The sequence below is a fragment of the Ciconia boyciana genome, chromosome 1, assembly GCF_034638445.1.
Source record: "Ciconia boyciana chromosome 1, ASM3463844v1, whole genome shotgun sequence".
Taxonomy (NCBI): domain Eukaryota; kingdom Metazoa; phylum Chordata; class Aves; order Ciconiiformes; family Ciconiidae; genus Ciconia; species Ciconia boyciana.
In genome coordinates this window covers 84,164,031-84,183,577 of record NC_132934.1, presented here as the reverse complement: position 1 = coordinate 84,183,577, position 19,547 = coordinate 84,164,031, and the positions used below count along the sequence as shown (strand labels likewise).

The window sequence follows — 19,547 nt, the reverse complement described above, 5'->3', positions numbered from 1 at the left end:
TTGGTTTTGCCCCACCATTATGAGGGATCCTTATATGTCCTAAAAGGTACCATATACTTTAAAATCTCTTATAATTTTTAGACAATGTTAGAATATGCAAAACCTGAAGAAACCAGCTGGGATGAAGATTTTGCAGATGTTTATCATGATCTGATACATTCTCCAGCTTCTGAAATGCTATTAAACCTGGAACACAATTATTTTGTTAGTATCTCAGAACTAATAAGTGAAAGAGATGTGGAATTGAAAAAACTACGGGAAAGGTATTCCTTCTTTTTTTTTTTTTTTTTTTCCCCTATCTTATTAAATAGGGGTGCATGCCCCTGGGTGTATACAACTCATAGGACAATGTGTGTCAACTTGTATTTGTCTATGTAAGCCCTGTTTTAGTTTTATGTTTCCCTCTTTAAAGTCATATAATACTTAGCCTATATTGTTAGGGTCAGCTATCTTATATTCTCCTCAGTCACTGCAAATAGTAAAAGCTAAGGCCATCAAAGTAATATAAAGTTTGATTTCCATTGTTCTATCAATGTTGTAAGTAGTATAGGAACGTAAAGTGCTTAGGATATCTAAAAAATGTACGTATCATGTTTTGTGTTTGTTATGACGTAATTTAAATGAAAAATTTGAAGTTCCATGGGGTGAAAAGATGAGCAAATGACTTGAACCAACTTTAAATCAGAAACTGTTGAATTTGAAATTTAGGAAGGTCTATGTGAGAGTTTCCAAATAAGCTTGAATAGCTGCAAGTGGGTGCTTTGTCCACAAGAGGGAACACATAGAATGCAGAGTTTTCTTTTTCATTTTGAGACTAAATAGGTCAAGGAAAATGAAAGTACACAAATATAGATATAGTATAGATACTAAGTACTAGGGAAGCTTGTGAGATGGCAGAATATTCTATGTAGGTATGTTTTAGCATTCTAAGTGGCAATATTCCTCTTGAGTTGTGTTTGTTTAAGCTCACATTATACAATGCATACCTGTTTGTAAAGTTTCTTATAGACTGAATCTTGTGTATCTCTAATTTGGGGATAAATGTTGCCAATAATGTGTTAACAAAACTTTTTGCTGCTTACTGACTCTTCTCAAGTATGCATCTAGAAGAAAGAGCACTTAATCCTAAGAGCAGGAATGTTGTAGTGCTCTAGTGTGATATGGCTGTGTATTGACTCCGGTGGAATTTATCATATCTATTTGTCATAATCAAGAAACTCCATATGTCAGTGGCAGCTGAGACTATCCCGGATGAGTGTAGGTGTTCTGTTTACGCAGGAGCTGACTTGGAATCCCTGACCCTCAACTCAAATTTGTTTTGTGGATATTCATTGCTAAATGTGTGCTAGGGTAAATTGATTCCTTGCTGAAGAAAGGGCTGAATGTGAAAGACTAAGTGAAGCCAGGGATTAAGACTAAGGAGGGATGAAGTATTAGATGAACTGATGATAGCAGGGCAGCCCTTTAACTCCAGGTCCCCTTGTTGAATGTAGTTTGAGCTGCAAGTTAATCTGACTATTAAAAATAGGTGTGTTTAGCCTCCTTCCTGGTGTTTATCTGTCTGCATCATCTGTTGTTGGGGTGGGAGGAAAGCAAGGGACTGAGTAGGTCCGTTTCAAAAACTCTTCTAAGCATAAGGATAGTGAAGTGCTATATTAGAGTATCTGGACATACAGTCATACCTTCTTTTGAATATCTGTGAGGACAGACTTTAAATGTATGAATTCCTATTCCAAAATGAGCAGATGGACAAAGTATTGCAATCACATAACTTTCAGCTATGTGTTCAGTTGTATCTCCGCTTGTGATGAGCACTGACCAGCTGACTGATACAGCTGATCATTGTATCAGTAACTGTATCAACAACAATGGGTGTTCTTCTGCCAGTTTTTTGAAAGTGTTGCTTGTTGTAAATTTATGTTTGTTTCTCTTTCAGACAAGGAGTTGAAATGGATAAGGTGATGCAGGAGCTAGGGAAATCACTAACAGACCAAGACGTAAATTCATTAGCGGCTCAGCATTTTGAATATCAGCAGGTAAACTAAGTTCAGTGAACTACAGTAAGTCATGCAAATAAATGTCTTAAAAAGAAAACCCAAAACACTCAAATTATCACTGTCATCTTGTTAGGATTTGGAGAACAAATGGACCAATGAATTAAAACAGTCTACTGCTATCCAGAAGCAGGAATATCAGGAATGGGTGATAAAGCTTCATCAGGACCTAAAGAATCCCAACAACAGCTCAATCAGGTACTTAATTCCTCTGTGATGCTTACTTCCATCTCTAATAGTTCAAAGGACTTGCTTTTATATAATCTTTATTTCAGATTAGCCATGTAAATAGGATAATCAAAGCAAATCAAAGGCAGATAAACCATTATAATTAAATATTTATATTGTTAGGAGTTTCTTCATTGTGTAATGTTACAACCTTTCTGTACCAGAAAGTGTTGTAATGCACTAAACTACAACTTGAGCTGCATGGGGTTTCCTCCTATTTTGCCTTTATTTACAATGTCTATCTTCAACACTATTTCACAAGGCTTTCTGTTGCCACTTAAGGATGTTCTGCAGAATAATTGTAGCTTAATAAATGGTAACATCACATGTTTTGGATTAATAACCCTCTTTTTTTCTTTTTGCTTTTTTTGTTTGTTTGTTTTATGTATACATCACTGGACAGCTTAAAAAAAAAGGAATTTTTTTAGTGTGAACACTTGTGGTGAGAGTTGAATGAAAAGCTTTCTGATTGAGGAAAATTACAAATTACAAATTCTGTGGAAATCAGAATTTGTAACTTGGGGAGATCCTTATTCTTTATCATTAGTAACCACCACCTTTGCTACTAATATGAAAATAGAAAGAATAAAACCTGATGCTTTCTCATGCCTCACTTTAGTAGAAGAGCCTGTCTGAGTAGATTTAGGTGGATGCAGTAAGAAATTTATGGGAAACACAACACCTTTGAACAAACTTGATGCCAGTGATAACAGGAGACAGACATGGATCATAATGCATGAAATACTTAATGACCTTCTCTTAAGTGTTTCCTTTTGGGATAAGGAAGCCGAGTGTATGGAACATGAGGGAAGAGAGAGAGGAAGGGAAATATATTGGAAGATGAAGCTGTATGTTTAGATTTCTCACTACTTTCCTCAGAATTTTGTTGTCTGTGAATTCATGTTTTGGAAGTCTTTTGCAGTTCTCAGATTAGTCCCAGAATGTCCGAGGACTGTATAGCTCATAAGCAAGCTGGCCTCTTTCTAACCTAGTGACCAGGTAAAACAGCACTGCAGTAGTGACAGTCTGCTCAAGCTCTAAGCCCAATACTAAAATATTTTTCCACAGAATTTTCATGTTAGCTTTGTTGATTATTTCCACGAGGCTTTAAAGATAGTGAAATTACAAAGGCTATTCATACTTACACTGTGAACCTCTTCCCATGTTCTGGCCTTCTACTGCTGTAAAATAAGACCAAGGTGAAGTTGCTTAGAGGTGAAAGTTAGAAGAAATGGACTGCTAGAGGTCCAGAGGCAAAGACCTTTGAGAGCGAGTGAGGATGTTTTGGCTTCAAAATCTTGGATGCTTATAACGGATGTGAAGTGATAGTATTTGAATCATTGCACCTATATACACTAGCAGAAAGTATGATCTCTCTGCTTGTGTTGAGTCCTGAAAACTATAGGTCCTTAATGCATTTGAAAATAATGCACAGGAAGTCTATAGTAGAGCAACTAGAAGCTTAAAGAGAGATAAAAATGTGTGTTACACACATATACAGACATAAAAGATACATATATACACACACGCACATATATATCTTTATGCATCTAGTTGCTTACATGTGTGTGTATATATATATTTATTAACGGTATATCTTAGTTCTACCTCATCACTAGGCATTTGCAATTAGTGGAATTACTTGCAAGTTTATAAAACACTTTTGAAACACCTTTGAAGATTAGACACTTTGAAAACAAAGAGAAACTTCTCATTAATGCAGAAACAAATGGGAGAGATGTTCATGTTCTTTCATGTAGCAGAAACAGTACTTATTATATCACTTACTACCAGACAGTTGAATTTAGGAAAAGAATTAAAACTGATATCTGAAATATTTCCTCCTAGTTTGAACACTGTGGAGCATTTGATTTGGCTTTTTTTAACCTCCCATTTTGTGTGAGAAAAAAAAAAAGTTTTATCTAATAAGTTCATATGAAAAGAAATGTTTTCTGTGGTAACTTCATAAATAAGGTTTTGGCTATTATAAATAGGCTGAGAAGAATTCATTTTTTTTCCCTTTCTTCTGTTATAAATAGGTATTGTGATTTATTTCTCCATCTCAAAATGCTTTACAAATGAGCTAGGTAATGTAAAACTAACAGTGGAGTCTACTCTTCCTGCTGGTATGTACCTGGAGTATTGCATGCCAGAAAGGTAAAACCTCAGATGAGTGGAGTTCATTCAAATAGGTTTAGTCTCTTGGTTTCCACAGACTAGCTGAGAAAACTTTGGGTAGCTTTCACAAAATATTGTTGGTCTTGAACAAAAATTAGGATAAACTTTTTGGTATGTTTTTCATTATTTTAGCGATGAAATTAAGGTTCAGCCCAGTCAACTGAGAGAATCTGTAGAAGGAAATGGAAGAATTTATGAAGAGCAAAGGCTGTTAGAAGAAAGTTTTACTATTCACTTGGGTAAGTAAACTGACACCAAAACCAAACATCATAACAGACACTAATAAATACTGTATGCCATGTATTATTTACAGTATTTAACTGTCAATGTATATAATATATACAGTTTGTAATTGTTTTGTATTTGTTCTTTACATATGCAAGAGAAGCACAGTACAGTATAAGCTGTGTCAGACAGTATCTAGCTACCTGAAATATACTTAATGAAAAACATTCTAGAAGCAAGTTTTTATCCACTCCAGCAAGGTGACTAGTGTAGAAAAGCACACTAACATCAAAACACATAGCAGTTAAAAATTTTATATTTTCACTTTTCGTATGTTTGGTAAGAAAATGTGGGTATTAAATTCAATTCCCACAATAAATTAACAGAAAAAGAGATGCTTAAAATTTTTACTTTTTGTTTATGCAATAGAGACTTCTTACATTGTCTGTTTGGACTGCATTAGTATTTCATCTGTAGGCTTGTAATAGGGAACAAGGCTCATTTCAGGTATAGATAAGCCTTCCTTTGTGACAGTATGTGAAAATACTGCATTTTTACTCTTATTTTGTAAATTGCTGATATGTATGTAAAGCTGAATATATGGTTAAGAAATTTCTTTGGCTGTTATTGATTATATTTCCCTTGTAGATCTTTTTCACAAAACTTACGGGAGCATTTGATCCCTTGCATTCTAATAACAATCCTGAGTTTCCTCTTTTACTGTATGTATTAAAATAATTTATATTCTGTACAGGAGCTCAGTTGAAGACCATGCATAACTTGAGATTACTGAGAGCCGATATGCTGGATTTCTGTAAACATAAGCGTAACCATCGAAGTGGAGTAAAACTTCACAGACTTCAAACTGCAATGTCTCTCTATTCAACTTCTCTCTGTGGCCTGGTATTATTGGTAGATAACCGTATCAGTTCGTATAGTGGCATCAAAAGAGGTGAGCCCTCTAATGGGGTATATCGTGTCAGTAAAAACAAATGTCACTTAAAAACTTGCTGTCTTCTCTAACAAAAAATACTCCCTGTAAAATTAAAATTTACTGGAGACCCTAATGTTTTGGACATGGTATTGCAAAATGGTAGCAAATGCAAAAAGAAATATGGATAAGGATGGGGGAAGAGTTGTGCTCTAATATGCTGTTGTCTCTCTCATCTCGTTCCTAGATTTTGTGTTTGAGTAAGGAACATGTTAGAGTAAATACTTCAATGTTGATTTCCCTGCCTTAGACTGACTTATTATCAGTAGGGGCTTCTAACTCCAATGTCAGCTTAGCATACTGAAACCTATTTGCAAAGATGAAAACGAAATACGCTAAGATTTTAAATTGATAAGTAAATGTATAAAAATACCATGTACTTTAGATATCTGCAGCACTATGAATTCCATTGAAAATTAACAATGGGAATATTACTTGCCTACTCCTGGAAAGCTTGATTAGTAACCATTTTAAGTGCATGTCTTTTGAGTAGCTGGACACTATGATGAAGGTATTTTGTATCAAGGTTAACCAATGAAACATGTGTTTGTACCTGTTCCAATTTTGGTCACTGAGGCTTTCTCTGAACCACATTATTGACTTTCCCACCTTCCTCTTGAAGTTTAATACCAAAATATTTACACTTGAAATGTCTTTTTGACTGGAGCCACTATTACTTGTCATTATTCTAGCATGCTGTAAAAAAAATAGACTTTGGTGGTTGATATTATCTGAAAACTGTGGAATCAGGCTTGTAGCAAGCAAGAAAGAGAAGTGTACCAGTAAAAATTGCAGTTGCATTTGTGCTGTTTATCATTTCCAAGTTGCTTAATTCTGACTATTATTTCATACTTGTACTCATTTTCAGTTACTTTTTTAAACCGCTTAAATATTTAAATTAACAAATAGAGAAGATTTGTTTTTATACTACATCTTAGGTGATAAGAGAAGACGGACATTTGATTAATACTGTTAAACACAAAATTGCATCTTCTAGCCACCAATTAGATCTTGCAGCCACAGCAGAGGAGAAAACAAGGGACTGTAACACTATATGTAAAATATAATCCTCAATAAATTTTGATGTCTTTGAGTTCCGAAGGGACTTTGGCAAACCTAACTGTGGGTGCGTTCCACAGCTGTCTGCACTACCATTCTTTTTAAAAATGTTGCAGAAATGAATGTGTCTCAGCTCCTCTGACCTAGTCGGATATATTACTTTAAACCATCAGTGAATGTCTGGTTGTACTGAGACCCCAAACCACTATATATGGCAGCTGAGGTTTGGGCACGTTTCTTTAAATCCACTCTGTGGTGAGAGTGGTAGCTTCTGGCAGAAAAGCAGTAATAAACACCTTTGAGAGGAGACTTTGCTCTTAAACTGTTAAAGCTGATTTTCAAGAGCACTAGCCAGAACCAGTTCTCCTTCCTAAAAGGCTCTTTAAGAAATAAGTACGCTAGGGGGTTCAAAGGTTCTTAAAACTGCTATACAGAAGACCTTCAAATAATACCTTGATGCTATCATTTAAATAGAGAGGTAGTGGCTTGTGCAATCTAAATTTCTGGGTTACAAAAGTAGAGAAACAATTTTCTGCTTCCATTTTAAAGCTGGAGAAAAACACAAACCTGATAGCCTTTATTTTGTGATGGGCTAGAAGCTCCCTGAAACCTCTATGAAATTTTTCAAAGGTAGCTGGAATAAATGAGCTTCATGTGAGCACGCTGCTTATCCAAGCATTTTACATTTTGAGCAACACCAATCACTCAGCAAGCACTAAACGGAGAGGGGCTCCAGTCTACGAAGTCCTGCAACTTACTTGGTTGACCTTGTTTGTTTAGCTCTATCCTGAGGAAGCTTAAATTTGGACACATCTCTAGAAAACAGCCTTGAACAGAAAGTTGAACTTATGTATGAACTTTCAACATGCTCATTTCATTCAGACTATTTTTAATAAGCTAGATGAATAGGTTCTTTATGTACTTTATGCATTGCCTAGCTCAACTCTCTTATATTACGACTTTGTAGGGCTACTGTGACTCAGGTTTTGAGTAGGTGTAGCACACTCAGACTAACGATAAACTGAAATTAAAGTTAATTTTAATTTAAATACAAGAGATCTTTCATTTGTTTGTTTCAATAAAATGTCTTGTGACCTTATTTTATGTTGATACACACAGAAGACACAATCTTTTGGAATATGAGCTGCTTCTTCCCTTGGTTTTGGTCACCAGAATTTAATAAAGCCTTTTGAGAATAGATTTTATGATGGAAACTTCATGTAAAAAGATCAAATACATTAAGATTTTTCTCTCTACCCTGCCTGTTCCTGTCACAGCCGGTTCACAGGAGTATACGGTGCTCTCCAGATAGGCAATCAGAGTACATTAAGAACTTTAAGGAGGATTAGAGCAGGTGCCTCAAAACGGGAAGTAAGTAGCAATTGCTTAGTATAGTCTAGCTCCTTGCTAATAGCTTGTTTTGGCTCCGGTTGACTTGCTTCGAGAGACGGCTGGACATTAGGATAAGGAGCTTAGAATACCAGTCACAGAGGCAGTGTGTTATGATCCTAATTATCAGTATAATATTTCCAAGTCTGACATAATACCTGCTTCTCACAAAAAGGAACTTGCAGCTCTTTTCAGCTGATGACACTTTCCTTTAGCTTTCAGATCTGTGTTTTGAGAACTAATAGGAAAGAACTGTAATTCCAGCTTTCCAGATACACTATTGATGAATTTCATTAATAGCTCTCATGTTTCAAAACAAACTGGAATGCTGTTGTTGCTGTTGGAAGTACCTATTATGTATGTTTTAATAAAGTATCACAGATTAAAGGACTGTTAGTAATAAGACATCATTTTTAAAGCACAATTACATTTAATGCACATATATTATTGCTGTTATTTTGGGGTTTTTTGGTCTGGGTGGTTTTGTTTGAAGAGCAACAGCACTCAAGGTGATTTTTTTTTTTTTTTCCCCGCAAGCAATTAATATCTTTCAAAAAAATGTTTTGTCTCTGCCATTTTTTTTTTTAGAATTTAAAGAGGAGTACAGCAGGGCTTTGTCTGGTTTGGGGGGGGTTGCCTTTGTAACTGGCCTTACTTGAACAGTAGAGCAGAATTATGTAATGTTACTAAGCCCAGCATTATGACGTGGATTTTAAATTTTTTTTTCCCCCTAGATTTTGCAACTGTTTGCCAAGAATGCACGGATTTCCATTTTCCTGGAATTCAAGAACAGCTTGAAATTGTCCAGAAGGTTGTACTTAAGGCCAGAGCACAGTGTAGCAGTAAGTCGAAAAGACATCATGGTCAGTGACAACCAAAATTACTTTCCTTGAAATAGAATAGTGGTCAGCTGAATGTTTATGGTTATGGGCAAGTTAACTTCACTCTTTTTCAGTTACCTAATCTATAAAATGGAATGTTCTAGTTTATCGATAAACTGTGAGAAGTCTGCATGAAATTCTCTCTTCACAGACAGCATGTTCACATGATGTATTTGCTGCCATAACAGACATACTTTACCAAAAAAAAAATACAAGTCTTTAGGTTCTGATCACACTTTAACAGCATGGGAAGTGTATGGGGCCATTGTGCTTTCCTCTGCAGTTTAAACTGCCTGTAGCAACACAGACTTTATCTGACTTAACTTTTTAATTTCTTTTTAAATGTAAAGCTTTAAAAATTGCAAAAGAGGAGTTATGACTTGTTCCCTTCCTTATAAGTGAACACTAAAAACTGAATAATAAATTGACTAAATGTGTATACTTCTTAGTGCTGAACAAATCCTTGTGAATGGTTTACTTTGCAGTTATATTTACAAATGGCTGTGAAATTTTCTGACCACATGGTGTTAAGGCAGTACTTGTACATCATGAAACTCTGGTTTTCTTGCAGAGAATTACTTATGTGGTTTAAATACATCAGTAACATGGATAGATTCATAAGAGTACATAGAGAAACAAGTTTTCTTAGGAACCTGCATATTGCTGTAGTCTTGAGGAAAATACTGAGAGCTGTTTTTATACTGCTGATTTATGTAAATATCTTTAAAATTTTTCTTGCAATACTAGGAACAAATTTGTTTTAAATAGTTACATTATTTAAAAAGTAATAGCAAGCTACTACGTAGTTGTGGGGGCAATTTGGAAAGTTTAGTATTATGTTTGAGAATATTGTGTTTTCTTTTGTCCAAATGAAGAGGTATTGTAGGATGATTAAATAAGAAAGCTAATGATTTGAGACAGGATTCAGATCAGTGTCTACTGAAGACAGCAAAAACACTTCCTGTCCATCCTCCTGCTTTTGGGGGACTTTATGGTAACTTTATGGTAAAAATTCAAGCCAGATATTACTTCAGTACATCAAACTTTCATGCCAAAGTGTAATTAATATTTGTTTAATATTTGATATGTTTAATATTTGAGCTATTTATTTATATGCAGACAACAAAAGTAGTGGAAATGAAGATAAATTAAAGAATATTGAACGAAACCAGTCAAATATTTTGCCGGGTGAGTTCTGTTGCATTTTCCCCCTCTTCTTGTGTTTTATAGATGCACATTTTTAGCTCTAAAGTCAGAACATAAATTATAAACTAAACCCGAGTTGACCTCAATCAGAGGAGAAGGATGTTCTTGTGGCTAAGGCAGAGAACTGGGTGTCAGGACATCTGGTTTCTATTCCCAGCTTTGCCACTGCATCATGTGACTTGGGGCAAATCACTTAACTTCTCTATGCCTAAAATTTCTTTTCAGAATTTGAGGGTGAAAAAAAGATCTCTGAGCATCTTGGGAAAAGGTGAAAAGTAAATACTAGCAACTAATTTTATTTTTGAAAATAATTATATATGTGTCACTGTTGTGATAGAGTAAAGCACTTTAGAATGTATTTTTTAGCTTTGACAATGTACAAGTCCATTCCTCTCAAAGAGGAAGTATCTTCTGTATATATTGTGATTTTTAGTAAGGAAAGCTTCTGTGGAATTTGAAGATGAATACACAGTTGGAGGGGGAAGGAGTTAAATCCATACAGCCCATGGTTGAATAAGAGGGCAGCTTAAAATTGCTTTCATGATTGTCTTGGATCTTGTTAGTATACATGGATTATAAATCAACTGGGGTCCTTAACAGATAAATTTGTGTGAATCTTGCTGCAGTGGCTTGTGTATTATTACTCTTAGATGGTCATTGCTGGGGATTACTACCTCCTTAGCAGTCATCAGAAAGGAGTACATACCTGTTCTGCAGCTGTCCCAGTACAAAGGTAGTGTCTTAACTTAAAAGACCAGTGAAAATAGGTTTGAAGAAAGATATTTATCTGTTGACTGAAACAGTAAGGGTATTGCATACCTGCTTTTCTGTTGACTCTAGTATAGACTTTTGATCTCCAGCAGAAAGGTAAGATGGCGACCTGCATTTCACTGCCCCTTAATCTTTCTCTGCCTTTGATAAATGAATACCAAGTCTAAAAATATCCCCAACAACTTGTCTTGGTAACTTTATGAAAACAACTCTGTAACTAATCTTCCTATTACTATGAATTATTTTAAATTCTAATGACCATGGATACCTTTGTCTTCCAGGACGTATCTAAGTTGTTACATAACCCCCTATCTTTTTCCACAGACTTTTTGCGTCCTTTATTTTAACCCATCCATTTTTGGTATTTCCGCCTCCCACATCTGTCTGCAATTCAGTGCTTACATTATATATTTTGAGTATTACAGCTCCTCTGTGTTTGTTTTTCTGTTTCATGCTATATATAGATCATATCCGCCTGTACTGGCACTGTTATGTCTTATTACACCAGGTGTCCATGATGCTAGTGAAACCCATCAAAGCAGGGAAGTGAGTGTAGGATGAATGTAAAACAATGATATTCCAAGAGATTTTAGATCAGTTGGTTTCTAACTTTTTTATCTCCTTATGTATGTGTTTGGATTTGCCTTTTGTCTTAACTGACCCTATCCTTACATTGCCTAACATTGTATTTCAGTACAGATCACTACCATGATATCTTGCCTTCTTGGTTTATATTATTCTGTAGGAGAATTCTACATCACACGCCATTCAAATCTTTCTGAAATTCATGTTGCTTTTCACCTCTGTGTGGATGATAATGTAAGATCCGGTAACATAACTGCTCGGGATCCTGCAATCATGGGACTCAGAAACATTCTCAAAGTCTGCTGCACACATGACATTACTACCATTAGTATTCCTCTCCTGTTGGTGCATGATATGTCAGAAGTAAGTAAATTTAAAGATTTGGTTTGTTTTTATCTTCCAGGATGCAACAAAAGTGATTTTTGCAAAGGGTATGTTTCATGCTGGTTTAAGCCAAATGCAACAGTTTATCCTAGTCACATGCTCTTGCCACATCATTGCACTGGCTCCTGCCACATCATTGTGCTGGCACTCATATCTATATGGTGACCCAAATTAAGGAACTGAACCAGTTAAAAACATTTCAGCCACCTGAATCGCTTATTCCCACCCTGCATTTTGGACTCTTCACTTCCTTGATCCAGCTCATTGCACAGTTGCGCAAGTATTAATGAAAGATGGGACTACATGCCTGGAAGTATTCTGGCAACAGCTCTTGCTTGGAAACTATACCTTCAGAGCTGCTGATGCGATAGTGTTACCAGATCCCCAATTTTATTTGTTGCTAGTTAGAAAACCTTAAAACTAAGTTTTATGAGCAGCAGAACTACCAAAGCTTGGCTTAGAGTTCTGTATCCCTGAACACCACCTCAGCCCTACGCAGCAGCAACCAAATTTCACCTTTGCTCTGAACTGCCGCCTCCTTCACTGCCTAATCACTTGCATCCTTAATTTCTCTCCCTGTTTCCTCTCTAAGTTCCCCACATACCAGCTGGGCAAGAAGCAGCATATTGCTGAGGCTCTTTGTAGATACAAGTGTGCTTACTTATTGTGCTGGGCTTTTGTATTCTCTTCATCGACATGAAGTGTGTGGGACACTAATGTGTAGAGCTTGTGTCTTACTCAACTGTAACTTTTCACAGTGCTTAGTAATTTAATACCATTGACAACCTCTTTCCTCTGTCACATCTGGCTCACAAGATACTAGCAGAGAAGAAAAGAGGGTGGGGAGGCAGAGAGAGAACCAGTGAACAGACAGTACAATCATATGTCTCACCTCCTTAGGAGGTGAAAAGTCTATAAACTTAAAGAAATAGGAAAAATAAGATAATGCTGCCATTACTGATACCCTTGCATGGATAATTATAGTCTGTTGTGGGTTTTTTTTAAATAACACTTTGATTTTTCACTTGTAAATTTCAATACTGCCTTTCCTTCATTGAAAGTGCCTGACTTATAGCAAGATAAAGGCTCACCAGTGGATTACCTTTAACAGTGACTTTTTTTTGAACAGAATTTGATTGGAACACAGTGTAGAACTGGCTCTCTTTTGTAAGATCAGGGTCTATTATAGTGAAAGTGCAAGCAATGCAAAAGTTAAAAATGTCCAATAATGAAGCCTCTAAAGGATATACTTCCATACATAGAAGTAGACTTTTAGGAACAGATTATGATATTTCTGAAATTTTTCATCTCTGGTATCAAGACCTTTTTTTGGGCACAAATGTAAGTAATCAACTTGCAGGACAGCAGCCTGGGTTACTCATGGGACCCAGTTACTGTATTTCATAAATTTATTGATCTTTTTTCTTAATCAAGTTGCCATCTGACTATATTCTTTTTCTTTAAACCTTGTTAGTTTTAGCTTTCATTTGCATATCTGTATTTTAAAATACAAATAAAGCACAAGACCCAGTGTTCAATGTGCTTTGAGAGTGTGTGAAAGTGAAGAATTATCCTCTTGTCTAGTGCTGGATTCTTAAAAGGTCCTGGTAAAATAATTTACCTTTCATATTAGGTTTTCAGTCTTTGCAGAGTAAGCAGAAAGTGACCTGTATGATAAGTGTATGTTTAGCCAAAACTGCATTGTGTGAATTGCATTAGCAGCATTTCTTATTACAGTGCTTTGCAGCTGGCTGACCTAATTTGAAACACACACATATGTAACTTGTTTTTGAGGGAAAAGTGAATAATAACAGATTTCTGAAAGTTAACCTGAACTTGGTGCCTTCAGCAGCCCCTGTTTTGAATCTGCATTTACCACCTACATAAAAACATTTTTGTAAAGTGGTTAACCAGGAGCACAGCTGCAGAGATGTTTGCATGCTTCGCTGTGACAGGCATTCATCATGAGTTTTCTCTGTGCTTTTCCCAAAAGTTTTCTTCTTTTATGGATGGAATAGTGGTGTTTATAACATCACAAGTAATGAGTGTATCGATCTCAATGAAGCCATTACATTTCGTTATTATTGGATGTTCATATAAAGCTAATTTTTTTCCTTTGGAAAAAAATTCTATGAAAAAATTCTATGAAAAGTTCTATGACAAAATTCTATGAAAAAAAATTAGGAATTCTGTTTTCCTTAGTTTTTCTTATGATGAGAACAACAAAAACAGATTTCTTTCTTCTGATCATTAAGTTAAATGAAGGAAAGAAACTGTGTTTGAAACTTGAGAAAGGCAAAAGCAGACCAGTTCAAATTCAGGACAGCTGAGGAGTTACTGTCTGATCACTGTTCTGAATCTAATATAAACTGATATATAAAGTGGGGGATGACATGGTTCTAATAGCATGGCATCACTAAAAATGCTAGAGCTGGCACACTTCCTTGGTAGTTTCAACACAGGAGCCATTGCTGCTGTCCACACAGCAACACTGAGCAAAATGTGACGCTTCAAGGATCTCAGGCAGCTGTCTCTATTACCATAAGTCAAGACAAAAATGTTTTGAAAAGAAGTAGAATTGAAGGGAGTATAAGCTGTGTCACAAATGTTTATGTATATAGAGAGATTGTTGATGGTTGTGTTAACCTCAAATATTTCTCATCTGAGTTTCTGCCTCTAAATCTATAGCTGCTCATACAGTGTTTAGGTTTTGCACAGATATACTTTAAGTAAACATCTTGCTAATTCTTAACTTACTAAAATTAACCACTGAAATTTGGTTTGAAGTCTTTGTCCCACAAGACATTTATGGACTTCAGTGTTTTCATTACCTGGTTATGACATTGTTCTGCAAAGGCGCAAGCCTTTAGCTTTAGAAAAGCAGCAGTCCCAAGTAGTGAGTCTGTCACAAATTTGTTTGAATAAAAAGGTTTGCAGCATATCTTTCTAATCAGTGAAGTTGGCCTGTTTTGGGGGTTTTTTTGTTTGTGGCTTTTTGTTTTTGTTTTTTTTTTGTTTTTTTAAATAAGCAGAAGAAATCTTAATTTGAAAACAAATCATTGCATCCTAAAAAGGAGTGAGGTGTGGTCTCTACTAGTGAACAAAACCAAAAGTCCCAGGGGTTTTTTTTACTTGCTTGAGTGCTATTAACCAAAACTCACTATAGGAGATGGGGTGTTTGCTTTTTTTTTCCTATCCCCTGCACTGTATTTTGATTTGGTACTTAGCTGATCCTTCATCATTTCCACAACTGTTACTTAGTTCGCATACAGAGAAAAATCCTGATAACACGGAAAAATCATGAGAACTTAGATTTTTAAAGATGGATTAGAATTGAATCACTACTGTGTCATTTTCATGTCTCGTGGCTTGCACACAGTGACATTCTGGATTCAACCTGTTATTTCCCTGAGTGCCCACAAGATTTAACATGTATGTTCCTCTGAAATAGTCCAAGGAATAGTGTCATATCCTGCTGTTTTGATCAGTCCTTTTAAGGCTTAGTTCCCTTTATTGATTATGCAAGGTAATCCTGAGTTGCCTTCAGAGCAACAGGACCTTTCTTTCTAGACACTTGTTTTTTACCTAAGCCAAAACAGTGATCAAAACTAAGAATAAATGCCTACATTACTTGTGATAGAAAGCACACATAGGCAGATAAATTATAACAAACACCAAGTATTTCTTCCAGAAAGCTTAGAAATGAAAAAAAAAAAAACCTAAAAAAAAGTTGTCCAGCATTGTTCTGTCTGATTAATGTGTTGTATCCTCTAAAAGCAGCATCTATTGATGCAGTGATTTACATCATGAAATAAAGTTTTCTGAAAAGTCATTTCTAGCTTACACTGTTTTTAACGTATTACATATTTTGGAGATGGCAGGAGATACTCCCACCTAAGTAGGAACTTTGGCTTTCAGTGGTTGTTTAATGCAGCCACATTCACTATACTGTTTCAGTGTTATCAGTTGGCATTCTTAGTTAACCTTGCTTCTCAAATAACTTTTTTTAAATACTGAAATTAAGCTCTTTGAAAATGACAGATTGGACAGTGTTTGGCATTGCAAAATAAAGGCTGGCTTTACTGAATAGAAAATTATGTAATGCGTAAATTTGAAAAGGTACATAGAAAGATAAATTTGTTTCCATGTCTATTTCCTGTATTCAGACTAGAAAGTGCTCATTTTGATGCTGAAGAGTACATCAGAACAAATAGGTACTATTTTCTTTCTGAGAAGTGTTTACAGTGACAGTCATTCTGTCTCTGACTAGGAATGTTCATCTTAATATAATTCACTTTGTAGCATACATCCAAAGAATGTTTAATGTACTAAAGCATTTAAACTGTTACTTAAGTTATTTAGACCGGTGCTCATAGCCGTGTCTTAAGATATCTTAAAGCAGCGTGGTTTTCATATGCCATCTTGGTAGTTAACTTTAGGTAAGAATTTGCTATCTATTTATATCTGAAGCTCCTCCGTCAGATGAAGATGGATTTTGTTTGTTGTAACTCTTAACATAAATGCATCTTTAGGGGAGAGGGGCTTCTTCCAGTTCCAGTATTAGAGAGAAGGTTTTTACTGAAGGCAGTGGGTATGCCAATGAACCTTAACCAGAATCATCAAGAATAGGTAGGAATCATCAGTTAACTGCTGTTAAGATGTGGTCAGGAGCCTATCTTTGGTTAGCTGAAGCACAAATCTGACAGTTATCCATTGGATAGTATATGTTTTTCTGAAGCTCCACATGGGAATTAAATAGACCCATTTCCAATTACATTAGTAGGATTGTCAACAATATTTTTTTTTATTCAACGTCTCAGCTTAAAAATGTATGGATTGTTCTGACACTGGACTCTCCTACCAATAAGTAGTTGCACTGCTTTTATGGTCACCTATAAAGTATATACCACCTGCCTAGAATACTCTGGAAAACTGAATCCCTCTTCATGGCCTGTAATGCTGCTTGAATACCTGATGGGAAAATGTGGTTCTATGGCAAAAATATCTTATTTTTAATAACTTCTCTGCTACTCTTGTTGGTTAGATCCATTGGGCATTGAGGCTTTTCATTTATTAATTTTTAGGAAATGACCATTCCATGGTGCTTGAAAAGGGCAGAGCTTGTGTTCAAGTGTGTCAAAGGTATGTTAGTGAATGCTTCACCTGTTTTTTTTTGTGTTGCATTTGGTGACATCCAAAATAAGGTGTTTTTCAATAATTTATCATTTGTTAAAACATACACTTATATTGTCTCTTTAAAATTATTAACTGTCCTACCAGGAAATAGTCTCAGACACTTAGAATGGAGACTAAAAATGTTTCAAAAGTATCCGTACAACTTAAACATAAACAGTAGAAGAAAAAGCCCTTACTGCTGCTTTGAGCAGTCTCTGAAGGAGGGCAAGAGCTGGTGGTTCTCTACAGTACAATTTCCAGTGTCTTTTGTATTTTGATTGCCTCGAACAGTGAGGACTCCCCACATTTTTCCAGGACTAGTTTATTCATCTCTTTGCTGGAAAGTCCTCATGACTAAACTTGGTTTTCTGTCTTTCTAAGTGGTATTATTTACTGCATTCTTGTGTGTTGCACTTATACTTGAACCAGTCATTTAGAGTATTTAAACTGTTAGTAGTGTTAATGTTCTTTCTACCACCTACTCAAGGAACCTCTTCCTATTGTGACCTTTAGTAATTCACAATGGAATATCATCCACATAGCAACTTTAATTAAACAAGTATTTTTCTGAGTATCTTTATTTGCCACAAGTGTGTTCCTGTGGACCTTGTAGTTCATTTGTAAGGAAATGAACTACAAGGTCCACATAAAAATGACGTACTGTAACTTGAGCAATAAAGGAGTGTTGAGCTTTTTCCGTATAAGTAAGGCCAGGCAGTTTCTGTTGCTGCCAGATTGTCAGTGTACTTTTGGCAACAGGCTTGTACTCATTCACGTGGTTGCGATCACATCACAGCTAAAGGAAAGAGCTGTTTCTCAATGAAAGCAAACCATTGAAAGAACTCATAACATGCATATTTGGAGAAACCTCTCACTTCTGCTGGCTAGCACTCTGCTGTAGAGTAGGACTGGTTATTCTGCTCTTCAAGGGTATATGGATTTTCTCCATAACTCCTCATTAGATTTTCCAGTTAAAGCAGATTTCAGTCAGGAGATTGGCCAAGTCTGATTTAAATATGATTAATGACATGCCTAGTTAAGGAAGTTAAAATCCTAATTGTATGTGAAAATTCCCTCACTGCTTGATAATGGTGTAATTGATGGGGAAGATTGCATAGGTAATGCATATAGTATAAATGCTGTTTTTTAGGTTTCATGATGGAAATGGCCTCGTGGGATGGAGGAATTTCTCGGACTGTACAATTCTTGGTACCACAGGTAGGTTAAACCAAGTTCATATCTAATGTAGGAGACTGTTGGAATGAGAAGTTAAATGTTTTGATTTCTTTGCTATGCCCTGCTCTTTTTGTGTGACCTTAAATTAATCACTGTGGTTTTGGTCCCTTGCCTATAAAACAGGAATAAGAGGGGTTTATATTTTTGGATATCCTGTAGTACCTTCTGAGGACGCCAACATTTCAAAGTGGGAAGTTCACCTTTACAAACGGGGAATACATCACCTTTGAGAAAGATACTTTTTTGCTGTTATTTACTCTGAAGAGATGGGCTAACCTTGCATTACATAAGTTTAGGCATTTATTAGTCATACTGTCTAACAATATGCACTGAGTTCAGTCATGCTTCCACAAAGTCATTAATGACTCTAGGTATTTGAAGTTAATTGTAATTAAGATTCTGAAATGATTTAATTTGGAGTTCTAGCTGATCTTCAGAAACAGGAAGTTTTCCAAAGGTGGCCGGCACTAAGTTTTAGTTGTTCTGAAAAGTGGTACTGGAAGTAATAGAAAAATCAGAGTTATATCAGCAAAGAAATAACATGTATTTCTTGACAAAGTAGTAAACAGCTGAGCAAGGAGGAAGCCAAGAATGAACTAAGTAGTGAAGTTGAATCTAATTCTGGAATTCAGAGAGCAGGAGTCCTGTAGATAACAAATAGCACCACCCTGCTTATGCTAGGCAGAAATAATTACTGAAACAAGAAATCTACTGGAAACAGGTATGTCACATAAATATACAAACAGGATTTTTAGGTCAATCTTTTCCTTTTCATTGAATTAAGTAGAATTGTAACACATAGTTTGAAAATTATCTTTGTGGTCTTCTGAAAAACAGCAATTCTCTTGAATGTCAAGAAACAAAGTTGAGAGAGACTTAATTCTTCCAAACTACAGCAAAAAGCCAAAGCTTACTGTGTATTTTTTTCATTATTTTTTTCCAGACAATCTCTGAGGAAATGTTTTACCAACTGAGTAACATGCTTCCGCAAATCTTCAGAGTATCCTCTACATTGACTCTGACCTCTAAGCACTGAATTTTGTGCAGCAGTAAGACGCATCCTGTTGATACAGGATGAAACTACAGAGATTCTGGAATCGAATGTCTCTTTTCTGAGGGTCGATGACCGTGAAGTGGTATTTGTTGCAATTTCAAGAATGATGTCATAATAAAAGATAAACACTG

The 19,547-nt window shown here is 35.7% G+C and overlaps 1 protein-coding gene across 4 annotated transcripts in view; it reads left to right on the top strand.

The window, feature by feature from the left end:
- The window catches only part of FERRY3 (FERRY endosomal RAB5 effector complex subunit 3), a 23,318-nt gene extending 3,771 nt beyond the window's left edge, over positions 1-19,547 (top strand). For 2 of the 4 annotated variants that reach the window (XM_072877785.1, XM_072877767.1), the window contains exons 4-14: positions 82-263; positions 1,937-2,036; positions 2,131-2,252; positions 4,593-4,699; positions 5,440-5,637; positions 8,859-8,987; positions 10,125-10,193; positions 11,728-11,930; positions 17,036-17,093; positions 18,277-18,344; positions 19,306-19,547. In XM_072877785.1, the coding sequence (XP_072733886.1) occupies positions 82-263; positions 1,937-2,036; positions 2,131-2,252; positions 4,593-4,699; positions 5,440-5,637; positions 8,859-8,987; positions 10,125-10,193; positions 11,728-11,930; positions 17,036-17,093; positions 18,277-18,344; positions 19,306-19,398 (1,329 nt within the window). In that variant the 3' untranslated portion in view covers positions 19,399-19,547. The remainder of the gene's footprint in view (positions 1-81; positions 264-1,936; positions 2,037-2,130; positions 2,253-4,592; positions 4,700-5,439; positions 5,638-8,858; positions 8,988-10,124; positions 10,194-11,727; positions 11,931-17,035; positions 17,094-18,276; positions 18,345-19,305) is intronic. The other 2 variants (XM_072877778.1, XR_012044884.1) reach the window with 2 other exon arrangements.